Genomic DNA, 14548 nt, shown 5'->3' on the forward strand with positions numbered 1-14548 from the left:
TCGACAAACGAGAGTGGAGCAAACTTAACTTCGAGGAGACAGGGTTTAAGCGCACTGCGACGGGAAAGAAAGCGAGAAAGATGAAGAGAGAACAGACGAAAACGTATTGAAGAACAGCGACAAAAATTGCAAGAAAGGTGCCGACAGAACAAAGAAATAGCGAAGAACAGCGAGAAAGAGAACGACAAAGAGCACGGCAAAGAAGGCAAAGATGTAAGGAAGAACAACAGGAAAGCCAACGGAGACAAAACGAGCAGTGTTTTGGTGAAGGTGAGTACGAAACTGCAGTGGCATTTATGCCGTATTTTACTCGCTTAAAGCTTCTGTTACTCCTTAGTTTTGCCACTAGGTATTTGCTTGTGATATTGTTAATGTTGAAAAAATATTACTATTCGTTAAAATTCAGTTTTATAAATAGGAGCCTGCGAGTTTGATTCTGTGATAAAATGTCTTCGAGACTGGAAAGCAAATGCTCGATGAAAACCGGGCTAAAACAGGCTAAAAGCATTCCGGTTCAGTGTCAGAAGGAGTAAAAACATTTCATTTTCCAGTATGTTTGATATGTTTTCTTTCATACTAGCTGTCACGAATTTTTGATTTTTTTCTCTCGTGTAATGCGTTCTCCGGGTTCGCATAAAAGCCGATAGCTCAGTTTGTTTTATATTAAAAATTTTGAATTTACTACCCGGCGCGTTGTGAACTTATCAAAACTTAGGGAGTAGTAGAGAGTGAGTTTTGTGACATCATTTCACAATACTAATGCGGACAAAATGGCTGCTGATGCCAGGTAATGTAAATCTTCCGCTTTTTGGAAGGACAAGACTTAGAGCCCATCTTAAATAAATGTAGCAACGGACTTACAAAATCCCAGAGAAAGCTGTGTGCCTAAAAACAGAAGCTGCTGCGCTAATAGAGAAGAAATTCTGCATAAATTGCCCACTATGGATTTTCGTACCTTTTGATCTGGTGTATGCTGGCGCTGTAGTTTTGACGTTTCTCGGAATTTTTCTAGCACTTTCCCGGAATTGAAGGGTGCAGTAACCTGACGTTTATTTTGTATTATAATTCTTTTCTTAGTTATGCGTGTTACGTTGTGAATAAATCGAAACCGAAGGCTATGAGCAATCGATGAAACCCATGATAGCTCATGATCAATCAGTATTGCAAATTATCGAAAACGAATAAGCTTATTAAAATCAATCAGTCGGTTGATATTGATAATCAAAATACTACCGGCCCTTACTGACAGCTGATCTGACAGCACTGTTGAATTGAGTATTAGTTTAGAAATTCTGTAGATTGATTAGACATTTCGTGCTCTTTTATGCTGCTGTGATTTGCAAATATTTTTATCATCTCAAATTACCGCTTTTCCGAAACTGTGCAATCAAATTGATGTCATTTACAACTAACGTTTACCTGAATGTTTAACGCAGTTATTGGACTACTGTATTTCATTGTGTGATTTACTACTGTCTTCTATTTATTCACGGTTAAACGACTGAGGTACCAGGGCTTCTTTTTACTTTCCGTTTTCATTTGATGAAAACTGATGAAGGCAATGAACAATCTATAAAATGCATGATATTGCATTGCAATGGATATGACTGAAGACATGACAATCCAAATCATTCAATAATGATATTGATAATTGATAAACAATATTGAATGCATAAGCCTTTGTTGTTATCCATTATCATCCATTTTAAATTTTATCCTTAAATAGATGACAACACAGTAATTATCAATTATCGATCTAATAAATGACATTGAATTTTAGCAGTCCTAACACATTACAAGGAAATATCAGACTGAGTCCTTTTATCAGAACAACTTTAGAATGACGACAGTTTGATTCTTTCTGAATGCAATACAGTCATTGATTTATGTCATACATTTTAGCTGAGCCTATTCATTACCTGTGTGCCTCTCTCTTTCAGTGAATCACTAAGTATCAACACTGAGAGATAAATATTTCTGATCAATTATTGTCATCATCCAGATAATAATGATAATTAACATATTTTTGCACATTTTTGCTAGGAATGTACTAGTATGGTGCAGTCGAGTTGCAGAGGCCTGAGGATTCGGAAAGGATTGCATCACATAAAGGATTCTTAATTTCTAAAAAATCATGGTTTGGGCAATTGTATGTTCTACACTGTATGCACTGGTGGAGCAACTTCAAATTGTGAAAGGAATAGAAATTTCACATGAAGAACTGAGAGTGAATTTGGTGCAATTCCTAAAGGAAAATTAAAACTTGGTAAGTCATTGATAGTGTTTCAAGTGACATTGTAATTTTGTTAGTAAAAACTACCTACTAACATTCATTATTCCATTATAAAAAAGACTTGATTTAAGTGTTTAAAGCATTTTCTCACAAGTGCGATTTTGTTTATAATTTCACTGCCGTATTTGTTGATTGATCACATGTACAGAGGCTTTGAAAAGCATAGGAGCTACTTCTTGCTTGAGTGCCCAACTTTGTTTTAGATTGACTTGTGTCCTTTTCATGTCATGCACTTCGGTACTGTTCCCTCATTTTTCCCGTTGTCTTTCTCGCTCAACTGCACGCTGCTCTTTCGTTTTGTTCCTTGCTTTTTACCTTCGTCTTTCCATCTCTGCTTCATGCTGCTCTTCGTTTCTCTTTCTTCGACTCTTTTTGCTCTTTGTCGTTCTCTGTCTTTTTCTAAACAGTTTTTAGGGGTTTTGACAACACACGTCTGGGTACAATATTTCGTTGGAACATTATTAATGTATTCTGATTTACTTCCTTACTCTTTCTATAGACTTTATAAGTAAAATTGACCATGAAAATTGTTTACGAAGAAATTGGCTGAAAGCCCTGGGGGGGGGGGGGGGATCCAATATGGAAGAGAAGGGAGGTTTTTATTGTTTTGCTTAGAGGTCTAAGCCTTCAAGGTCTTGTTTAGGATTGCTCAAGAAAAAATATAGAAATATATCAGTTTTAAAATGTTCCAAAATGGTATCTTTTAGGGGTCAAAAAGTGTAATCAATGCCCAGATTGGTCCCCTTTAAGGGACGGTTTAATTCAAATTTTCTGACGAGCATCTCTGTCTGTTCGATATGGGAGTCCCTCTTCCCCACTTACTTCCAGGGCTGAAAGTTACTTAATTTCTACAAGTGCAAGTAATTAAATATCTTTTGGGCATAAGAATTTTCCTTATCTTTCACCATGAACAATAAAGGTTATTTCACAGCAAATTCATCTATCAAGTAGCTCAGTAAACAAAAAGGCAGTCAATTTATAAATTTTAAAATACTTTTCTTTTATAAGACTTGTACTTATACTATACGTATATACTATGTGTGAATTGAATTCCTTTTATTGCCATTCAAGTACAATAAAAAAGATATTTGCTAGTCCAAAACATGACTTTGACTTTTTGTTTGCACAGAATTACTGCATTGAGATCTTAGTACATGTAAATAGTGCCTTTAATTTTAGGAACAGAAATGTACCGCTAAATAATTTTATTTCATTTTATTTGTTTTAACCCCTTGGCAAATTAGTTTTTCCCTTAAAATCCTGGTTCTTGAGGAATTAAATATACACAATTAACATGTAACAGCATAGTAAATATAATGTTTTCATTGTTTAAGAAAAGAGGGGGTGGGGACGGTTGAGGCCCAGGGGGAGTACTCCAGCTTGTTACTGACGGGGATGATTGAAGGATTTTTTTGGGTTTGAAATTTTCAATTCCGGGATTTTTTTGGGTTGGAAAATTTGGCAAGTATTTTTTTGGGTGACTGTATTTAGATAGGGGATCCCGGATTTTTCGGGGTATTAAAAACGAACTTAAGTGCCTTTGTCCACGGGCCTTAGCGTATTTTATGGTATGATGAATAAACAAAATGGCGTTCTTTGTGTTATGTTATTGCCCCTCCTGGCAAATTAGGGGTAATTTGACAAGGGTTTTTTTTTTTTTTTTTTTTTGGGGGGGTGGGGGGGGTGGGGGGTGGGGGGTGTTGTATTTGGTCCAGGGATTTTTTGGGTAATGTCAGAAGATTTAGGGGTTTTTTTTGGGTTCTGAGTTTCGCCTCCATTTGATCATCCCCGTCATTTACCTCCCCCCCCCCCACCCCTCCCCGTTGAGGGCAAAACTGGGCCTACAAGATCTGCTTAACCTGACCTGATAAATTTTCTGGACTACTTGTAATGATTTTGTGGGAGAGGTGCAAATTGACCTGTTGGAATTCCGATTGTTAATACCTAACTTTAATAACTAAGCTCAAGACCTAACTTAACATAAATTATCTTGTTGTGGTACTAGGTATAAGTTTACATAGAACTTAAATTCAGCTGAAATTCCACATGGAAGGAAATACTTACTGAGTTAACTTTGATAGCTGCTAAGGCCAGAAAAGCCAGCTGAGCTTGTTGATGAGCCGGGTAGTGTTTTTTAAAGCTTAGCTACACCCCTAATTGAGGTTTTGGGCAGAATATGCATGCTTTCATGGAATTAATCACAGTGCTTTCAACAGCACCTGTTGGAACTCATATGAAGGGAAAAAGGTGCTTAATCCTTTTGGGGGACCCTACAGACTGTATTTGGCACTATGACAAAATGTCACTATTTTTGCTTGCGGCTTGCTTGCTTGCTTATTTTTGCTTGTTTTACTCCGGTTTGCTAGCAGAAAGCTGTTATTTTTCGTATTGGTCCAGCATTCCATCAAAGAAAGCTGCCATTTGGGGTGAGGGGGCGAAGGAGGAGGGAGGGGGCGGGGGAGGAACAAGTTACATGTAAAATGTTACAGCTAATTAAGTGTGGATTCCTTGTCAGAAGAGATTTTATCCTAATGTTTGTTTATCACTTAGCTACAAAAAACAAAAGCAACATTGGCGTTTTCTTTCTTTCCTCTTTAAAATCTGGAAAGTGTTTGTGTGTGTGTGTGTGTGTGTGTGGGGGGGGGGGGGGGGGGGGAGAGGATTTGACCCTGTTTGGAGCCTTAACAGGTGGGGCATCTACAAAGTGGGGAATATGACCAACATTTTTCAAAACGTCAAATGCCCCCAGGGGGTGGGGCATACGTGCTTTTAAAATTGACTGATACATAACATACCAGTCATGGTGGGGGTATGGATATTTTCTAGAACAACACAAGCTTTCTTTGTTCTAGTTCATCTTCGAAAGTTTATACAAGTTTATCTTTAGGAGGTTTAATGCACAGACTGCTAATTGACAATCCTTTTTTATTGATCAATTTCTTTGCTCTTATATGGTGCTGTTGTTCATGGTTAAAAAGGATTCATACTATATATGTATATAAAGAAAATAACATGAATAAAAAAATCACTCTATAAGGTTTAAAGGGCAAATAACCAGGGAGCTCCGCTTTTAGGCTTGCCTAAATCTATATATTATATATATTAGCGGAGCTCCACGCGCCGAAGGCGCGTAGCGTAGCTCCATTGGTAACATGCGGGTACAAGGGAACAGACAGGGCAAATGGTATCCTATCGAACCGAGAAATTTTGGTTGTCGCGTACGTACGTCCGTACGCACGGATTAGGCCTGGGAACGAGCTAGGCTCCGGTGGCAGCCCGCGTCTTTTGGCGGGAAAAATCATTACTATCAAGGCCTTAGCAAAAAAGTTTTTTAAAAACGATTTCTACTCAGCTAAGCTTTATATAGTAGGAAGTTTTAAACGCGAGGAAAAAAAATCATTCTTAGCTCTTGTTGACAATGTTAGAATTACATGAAGGGGAGACTAACTTGAGGAAGTCCGCTGTGTGAAAAGTCAGGAAACAATCTCACAGCATGCCGATTTACCAAGCGTACGCATGAGTTCACTACTAAGTATGAAGACTCCTCGATTGAAAAGCACACGAAGAACTCAGTTTTAAAGACAGTTTATTACAGATACATTATTTCTGGATATATTCCTCGTTTCACCCGCGATGACAACCATAGTTAGTAGAGGAGTAAAGATTGTGGTCGATCGAAATGGAAAATCTTCCAAGCTTCTTGGTGAGTTTGAAGCAAAGACGGTCAAAGACAACATTCCTTTACGAAAACAAGGTGAGCTATTGATGTTCATTTTTTAACAGATTAGAAAAGTCTTTGGTATTTAGATTAACCAGCATTCAACCTAATACACTGTACATCATTTTTAAACGAAGCTGGGTTCTAGCTCTCAGTCGTGTACCGGTATGTCAAACAAGGACATAGACTTAATGAACTGAAATTCGTTTTGTCTTAAACACTAGTTGTATTCAAAGCATACCTTACTTCTGGTTTTTCCTATCCGCGTTAATTTGTTTATTCTGTAGTTAAATCACCGAAGTAGGAAGAACACACCACTTTTAAACGTTGGAAAGAGTACAGAACAAGTAGAGAACAAAATTTACATGAAAATTTGTAAGGATGTGGTCGAGTCAGATGCAATACAGTATGGGGCCCAGTTCTCGGCCACTATAGACGTAAACTAGTATTTCTTTTCTCAGAATAACCAAAGAAACTTGAAATTTCTCCCAGAGCTTTCTACATTATTCAGCTTTTTGGTGTAAAGCTATCGACCGGTTAATAATTAATTATCCCGAACAATAATAAAAATAAAATATCCTTTTGTGGGCCCAGTTCTCGGCCACGCGGCCCAGTTCTCGGCCACCAAAAAGCTTACCGTATTTACTCGAATAAGCGCCGCGGCGCTTATTAAATTTTTCGCGCCTCAAGTGCGGCGCTTATTCGAGGGCGGCGCTTATTTGAGGGCGGCGCTTATTTAAAAATTGGACGCAAGAAACAATCGAATATAGACGAAACCTCTACAGTAACAAAAAGAAGGGACTTTTGATTATCAGGATTCGTCTCTTACGGAAGAGAGTTTTTGCGCTTGCTGTCCCGACAAAGATTACGGCCTTCACAACGTTAACAGAACTACGTATTGTAAGAATTTTGGATAGAAAAATAATGGACGAGCGAACTTTGAACTGCGAAACATCGCTTTTGACGAAAAGGAATTTTAAAGGCTGTTTTAGAGTTGCTTTGTCGTGTTATTTTAAGTTACACGGAATTCCTCGAATAAGCTCCTCATCGTGACTGCGGCGCTTATTCAGGGGCGGCGCTTATTAATTTCTTGGTCCCAAATGCGGCGCTAATTCGAGGGCGGCGCTTATTCGGGGGCGGCGCTTATTCGAGTAAATACGGTATGCGTAATTTCCGTATAAAAAGGCTCAATTAATTTTCACAGTCATAAAATCACTCTGTAAACTTATTTATGTTATATCGATCGCAAATTATTTTTATGAGGCTTTTTGCAGGTTCTTGCAAAACCGCAGAATTGTGTTGTGTGACCAATGCATTTAGATGGTTTACTTTGCAGTGGAAGGGTCTTGAAAGAGTTAGGTGTTGTAGAAATAATAAACAAGACAAGAGTTAGCTCAAAACTTAGAGATTTAATTGAACTTTATTTTTAAAACATTTCTTTCTTTTATTCTGGCTGCAGTAGATGAAATTATATTAAAAACCAAGCGCTAAGCTGTGATAGCGAGCAGGGTGGCCGAGAACTGGCAAATACGCAAAAGTCGCACGGAAAAATTCCGAAGTAAATTAAGACCAACAAAATACAAAGAATCAACGAAAAGTTAACTTAAGCAGAAAACTGAATTATTTTACGTTTCACATGCAAAAAAATTAGCTCTTTTGGTTGGGGCTTTCGGATAAAATACGAATTTAACTGCATCCAAGAATTTCAAGGAGCCGTAAACAAACAAGATTTCGGGAAAACAAATTAACCTACCTCCGCGTAAACTCGACGTGTGAGCTTTCTATAGCGTGTTGAAGGATCAAACTAACGATACTTAGAGCACAAGAATCAGTCTATCGCAAATGTAAATCTATCGCTGGATGTAAATAACTTTTTGTTTTAATTCAACTGAGGCGTGAAAAAACGCGTTGAACACAAAGTGGCCGAGAACTGGACCCGGCCGAGAACTGGGCCCCATACTGTATAGGGGACATTGCTAGCTGAGAGTCTTAGCGAAATATAGTTTCTCCATGACCTCTGTTATTTTTCACTAAGAACTTTGCGTAGTCTTCCTTATTTTAGTTTTTATATTTTTATCATATGAATGTTATGAGTGAAAACGTTTTGTGAAAGTTTTGTATTTCTTATCTGATTTTAAAGCCTTTCTCAGAATAAATTGATTAGTTTTTTCATATTATTATAACTTACCGTATTTAATCGATTAAACGCCTCCCTCGAATGAGCGCTACATATTAGAACAGAAATATTAATTAACGTCGCCCTCAAATAAACGCTGCATCATGATGATGCAGCATTCATTCGAATAACAGACTCGGAAAGCAAATGCAGTAATAATCAAGCTTGAGCACGCCAAAAAAATATTTTTCTTGATTGTAACAAGGTTTTAAGGTATTGAAATTGACTTTTCAGGCATGCACTAAAACATGTCTCTGTTTTTTAAATGTTCAGTTACCATACTATTGTTTACAAGAAATAAATTGAATTTTAAATGAACGCCGCCCTCGTATAAACGCTTTCCTCTAATAAACGCCGCACTCGAATCACGAAAAATTAAATAAACGCCGTGGCGTTTAATCGAATAAATATGGTACATAAAAGAATATAGCACAGATTCTAAAATGTTATGCGAAAGATCATGAAATTTTCTTAAGTTATAACAACCAAGCTGATCCTGAAGTAATAATGTAGGATAAGGGCTTGGAAAAAAATAAATTCCAGATTGCCCTGTGGTTAACAAGCAGCTCTCAAATTTTGCTTGCCTAGGACTGTGCATGATTATGTTTCTTAGTAAACTTGTGACTGTATAATTTACATGTAGACGACTTGCCTGTGCCTTTTAACCTAAATTACGCAAACAGGCACGAAAAATTAATTGCTTGACAGAAAAATCTACTTGCCCCAGATAATCAGAGGGTACTTTTTTAGCCCTGTGGCTATGAGCATTGCTTTCTGGAAGGTTGCACATGACTCGTACAATTCTTTAAGCCTTTCAAAGTTTTCCAACTTAAAGCAGTGACTAAATCAAATATTTTTGCCATTTTTTTTTTTCTACAAGAGAAGTAGGATTAGTTTTTGATCGTGAAAAAAATAAGTTCAAAATGGGCCTGTCTGCGATGACTCAAGGATTATATAATTAAAAGTAAATAATACATACATGTATTATTTATTTACATGTACAACAAGTTTTTTGAGGTCAATTTCAGTGAGAAGTATTTATGGAGGGTGTAAGATGCAGTTTGAAGTTATCATTTATTTTGGTAAATCTGTTGTCTTTCTAAAACTTGCTGTTAGGATTTCCATACTTTTTGCCAGGATGCAAGTTAAGAATTTTACAGGTTTTTGATATGTATAAATTTTGTTTTCAGTGCAGGGAAAACAGTCAAGGGGTGCAGTTAGTGAAATTGGTGATGCAGGTAATCATTACATAAGTGTCAGCTTATACCTTTCTTTAGCTAGATATTAAAGAAGCTCCATGACACATTAGTGCATGAAACTTGTTTTTCAAGTGTAAAACTTTTGGGTGTGAAAAATGGTATGCGTTTTAACCCCTTGGTAAGTTTACATTGTATATTTCCCTAAAATCCTCGTTCAATTGAGGAATTTAATATACACAATTTATATGTAACAGCACATGTACATAAAATGTTTTTATTGTTCAAATAAAATGTTTTCGTTGTTCATACAATGCACCCCTCCCCCACCGTGGAGGAGGGGTATGAGGGCAAAGAACCAACAAGATCTGCTACCTGACCCGACAAAATACCGGAATACTTGTAATGATTTTGTGGGAGAAGTGCAAATTGACCTGTTGTGTTTGAATTCCTTTTGTTAATACCTTAATTAAACCTTAATAGCTAATAAGCTCAAGCCCTAACTTAACATAAATTGTCTTGTTGTGGTACCAGGCAAATGTAGAAATAGAACTTAAACTCAGCTGAAATTTTACGTGAACACAAAGACTTAGTAAAATTTTAGAGCTGTTTAGGCCAGAAAAGCCAGCTGGGCTTGTTGATGAACCGGCTAAGTGTTTTCTTAGCTACATCCCTGATAAAAGTTTTAGGGAGAATATGTAAGCTTTCCTGGACTTAATCACAGTACTTTCAACAGCACCTGTCAGAGATAAATAATTATAAGAGTCTCAAAAGACACATCATTTTGTAGGGAACTCTTGAATTAAGCCGGTGTTTCACACCCCAAAACATTCATCAAAGCCTCGCCATGTGCCGGGTCTTTTTGATAGCACTATTAGTGTCTTCAGTAGGTAAAAAAGGTTTTGCTGACACACTCACTCTGAAAGGACTTTTTGGTTCTAAACATACATGTATCCCCCAACACATTCCCTGGCCCATGCAAAAATTGGAAAAATAACTCTCTTTTTTATGTATCTGTATAATGTTCTGAATAAATTCAATTAAAATTATAAATATTCATTTGATGTCAATGATCATCAACAAAATGGTATCTGTTATTTTCCCTTTTTCAGGGTTAACACGAGTAGCAGAATTTCCACAGAGAGTTGCAGACACAGAGGAGAGAGAGAGAGAGAGAGAGAGAGAGAGAGAGAGAGAGAGAGAGAGAGAGAGAGAGAGAGAGCCAGAAGAAAGGGAACTTTTGTAACGTAAAAAGGGAACTTTTGTAACGAAAAAAGGGAACTTTTGTAACGTAGGGAACTTTTGTAACGTGCTTAGGGAACTTTTGTAACGTGTGTAGGGAACTTTTGTAACGATCATCGGGAACTTTTGTAACGATGGGGAACTTTTGTAACGTGAATTAGGGCACTTTGGTAACGACTACAAAAAACCTTATCTACGATGAAAGATAACTGACTTCACAATTGTAACTACTAACAGGGGTTTATAGGTAGTATTATAGCAGAAACAAACACGTTTGACTTCTGTTTTTCGCTAACTATTCTTTGTATACTTTTTCAGATTCCATCGTTTGGGAGGGATGATTCCCACGAAGAAAAAGACGCAATTTTATTTCGTTAACACAACCGAAACGTACAAAACTTTATTAATAATTTACATCTTACTTGATCAAAAATGAGATATAGTATAAACGTAGTAAACAATAACAGTGGTTTGCACATTGATAATTGAGTTTTTCATTGAATAATACCAAGCACTTTCAGTTACCTGCTATTTCGAAAGAAAAGTTCAAGTGCCTGTTGTCCATGGAATGGTAACAAATTAAACTGAAACGTTAACAAAATTTAAACGTACTAACGCAATTTTGAGCTAAGCTCTTGTAATAACGCTAACAACTACAAACAGTTGTTTCACCCACTTATAAAACCGCTGCCAAAATTTGGCACACATCCCTTTTATACTATCTTTCATCTGAAATTTTAACTGATTAAATTTTGATGGTAAGAGTTGAAACCAAGAGTCTGGTAACGACGGTGGACCCCCCGGGGGGGAACCCAAAAAAGTTTTATACGGGGAGGCTCCGCCCCAAGCTCTTACCCCTTACCCTTTTATATACCATTTTGACAGAAATTGCACCCCTTTCGTATACCTTTTACTGAAAAAGGTACCCCTTTCATATACCCAAAAGACGTGACATAGCCCTAGAACAGGACGTTTTCTTGTCATTTTTATGAAGCGCTTAATAAATTAAAATAATACAGCCATAAAGTGGGTCTGTTCGAAATATTTTAATTACAGGCCTTTTAAAAAACCTAAATGACGGATTTTCATACCCTTTCATATACCTAAACTTGTGAAATCCCTACCCTTTTATATACCTGAAGCCTGAAAAGGGTACCCCTTTCGGGCGGAGCCTCCCCGTATAGGCCGTTATATGGAGTATCCCCCCCCCGGGGTGGACCCGCGTAATTACCATAGCCTTCTGCCTATTTGAACTCTTTAGAGCCTTTCCCCGTTACTAAAAACGGCTCCAGCTGAACAATATTTAGCTGGTAAACTGAAAACATCTGAACGACAGAAAAATATAAACGCGTTAAGTAACGAAAAGGTTAACTTGACCTTATGACAAAAAGGCAACTAAAACCAGCCCCTCACCTTAATTTCTTCCCGTCATTAATTTCTAAAACTTCACAGCAAGTTTAGAATGCTTGCTCATAAGGGCAAAAAATCTCAGCAAAGGTCACTGCTCCGAATTTGATTACGTTTTTCACCGAGTAAAAAAAGACGTGAAAACTACAATAAGGGTTTATCAGCGAACAGAACTTATAGCCTTTTCGCATGATCTTTTTCACATAGTTTGCAACAAAGTTTTGCAATGTTTTGAGCCCTACAATGGGACTAGTGAACCCGCGACCAAGTTAAAATCCACTGCAGTTTTGCCCTACTTCAAAGGTCTTTCCGAACAACTTCGCCGCTGCCTACAACAACAAGGCGTGCGTGCTGTTTTCAAGTCGGAAACCACACTACGATCACACCTAGTACGGCCGAAAGACGCTGTTGATTTCACTAAACAAGATGGCGTTGTTTACATCGGCGAGACGGGAAGACCTATGCAAGACAGGATCAAAGAGCACGACCGGGACATCCGACTTGCCCGTACCCAGACCTCCGCCGTTGCAGAACACACCAACAACACCGGACACTACCCGCTTTGGAATGAGGTAAAGTTTATTGATCGTGACCCACACTGGTACAAACGCAGGGTCAAAGAGGCAATTCACATAAGACTTCACCCTAATAATATCAACAGGGATAATGGAATTGAAATTCCTGAGGCATGGATGCCCACGATCAAGAAACACAACAACAGGAGAACTGTACGACAGCGGACCGCTGAGGGAACAACAGCACACAGAAACAGCGAGGATTGAAATGCACCAATCACAGCTGTAGAAAACCAACCAATCACAGCGCGGCAGCGTGTATAAGTTCACGCACAACCAGTCGACCTTATCGCCTGATGAAGACTAGCAGTGTGCAGTCGAAACGTCGCGTTCTCCATGCACACGTGACTACGTCGTGAGACAAACGAAAAATACTTAATTATTGTACTCTACCACGATGAATAACCACAAGATTTTTTTACGATATATTATAGGCATACTATCTATGCCTGTTCAAGATAAACTCAGAATGCTATAAAATACTCAATGAAGCATCAAACAAAGACACTGCCATGTACCACTGTAACGGGTCAAGATTTGCAAAATACTACCAAGGGTTTAAAAATCAGTTTTCCTTTTTTAGGCTTAATACTTAATATATACATACTATTCTACTAAAAAGATAACGTATTCATTTCATAATTTTTGTATCTTTTCAATGATGAGTACCTGCAATGCCTTACGTTAGCCACGCACCTAAAACTTTAGGGTCTTGGTAGGGTGTGGGTATCAGAGACAACGCCCTCTTTAAAACAGCTATAGCTATAGCTATGTATGTATATTTTTTTACCAAGTGCAGATCTCTGCCTCACTCAGCAGGAAATGTCATGCTAAATGAAGGAAACTTATAATAAATCGTCATTATGTATATGGATACAATACATGTAGCACCGAATATTAGATCTTGGTAGCTAGGACATCCCAAGGCTTTGTGCGGTAGATCAGCCAACTTAATTGTTTTTCTTTTTTCTTGTTTTGCGCCGGGTTTTTCAACTTTATCAGCGGTATGACTTTCAGTGTTTGAAATAACCTTTCTTCTTTACAGTTCTGTGTTTCTATTTCCCAACACAAGCTCTTCTGGAATAATTGTTGTGTAGTTGGTTTGTTAGTCCTCTTATATTCTACAGAGTGCTTTTCAGGGCCTCGGTATGCGCAATTGTTAGGTGCGTAGTTTTTAAAATATATCTACGCTGTGTCATGCGTGTTGCAAGGAGCAAGTTGCTTATGTTATAAATTATGTCAAGATGTATTTGCATCACTGATATTTGCCCATGAAGTAACTCAAACTGTCATTTTTTGCGTCCACATTACCGCTCAATTACGCGGGTGTTCAAAAACCCTTTTCGTGGCCGTAACTCCCTTTCCTTGAAAGGGAAAAATATGAAATTTGGGTCACTTGTTGCTCTCGTGATGGTGTTTAATTTGATTATAATATTGTGTCCTATCTCTCAAAAAAATATGCCGATAATGACATTCGGAACATCTAGCAAATAGGGAGCTTTCGTAACGTTGCCGCTTTTAAGACATAGGTAACTTCAAATCTTTATAAAAAATAAAGGACTGCGCCGTTTCCTTTGATTTTTCTCTGGTATATTGCCTAAGCATAACTTAATATTGTGCTAAAGTTTGAGCAAATTTGGTTGAATAGCTTTTATGAAATAAAGTTTTCAAAGTCACTAAACACGAAATGAGCTTTTTCCGAACCGTGATTCTGTTCATTGGCATGAAGAGTCAAACGGTTACACGGCAGAATTTTTCTGGGCGTCATAACTCACATTTAAATTAATGTGGTAATCGAGAGAATGGTGTGGGACATAAATGGTAAGCAAATAGCTACATTTCGGCCAAGAAATTAGATTAAAAGCTTTTAACAGGATGCTTACCACGAAAAAGGGCACATTTGTAACCTCTAAGCTACATATTAGTATCTTATTCAGTGAT

General features: G+C 37.7%; 2 protein-coding genes across 2 annotated transcripts in view; one reads left to right on the forward strand and one right to left on the reverse strand.

Moving 5' to 3' along the window:
- LOC144659275 (uncharacterized) overlaps positions 1–2633 on the reverse strand; it is a 5625-nt gene extending 2992 nt beyond the window's left edge. Inside the window, exon 1 of the mRNA XM_078519696.1 lies at positions 2609–2633. Within this exon, the coding sequence (XP_078375822.1) occupies positions 2609–2633 (25 nt within the window). The remainder of the gene's footprint in view (positions 1–2608) is intronic.
- A 3136-nt stretch (positions 2634–5769) lies between these two features.
- Positions 5770–10629, forward strand: LOC144660953 (uncharacterized). Its single transcript, XM_078521673.1, has 3 exons — positions 5770–6047; positions 9378–9425; positions 10496–10629. Exons 1-3 carry the CDS (start codon positions 5927–5929, stop codon positions 10627–10629), a joined length of 303 nt encoding a protein of 100 aa, XP_078377799.1. The 5' UTR covers positions 5770–5926.
- The last annotated feature ends 3919 nt before the right edge of the window (positions 10630–14548 follow it).

Source organism: Oculina patagonica, chromosome 7 (genome assembly GCF_052425735.1).
Source record: "Oculina patagonica isolate OP01 chromosome 7, crgOcupat, whole genome shotgun sequence".
NCBI lineage: Eukaryota > Metazoa > Cnidaria > Anthozoa > Scleractinia > Oculinidae > Oculina > Oculina patagonica.

What these genes read in the sequence shown, in the direction of transcription:
- LOC144660953 (XM_078521673.1), top strand. Translation starts at nt 5,927, where the DNA reads ATGACAACCATAGTTAGTAGAGGAGTAAAGATTGTGGTCGATCGAAAT. An exon ending in CATTCCTTTACGAAAACAAG is followed by an intron (nt 6,048 to 9,377) that starts GTGAGCTATTGA and finishes TTTTGTTTTCAG; the next exon opens with TGCAGGGAAAACAGTCAAGG. An exon ending in TAGTGAAATTGGTGATGCAG is followed by an intron (nt 9,426 to 10,495) that starts GTAATCATTACA and finishes TCCCTTTTTCAG; the next exon opens with GGTTAACACGAGTAGCAGAA.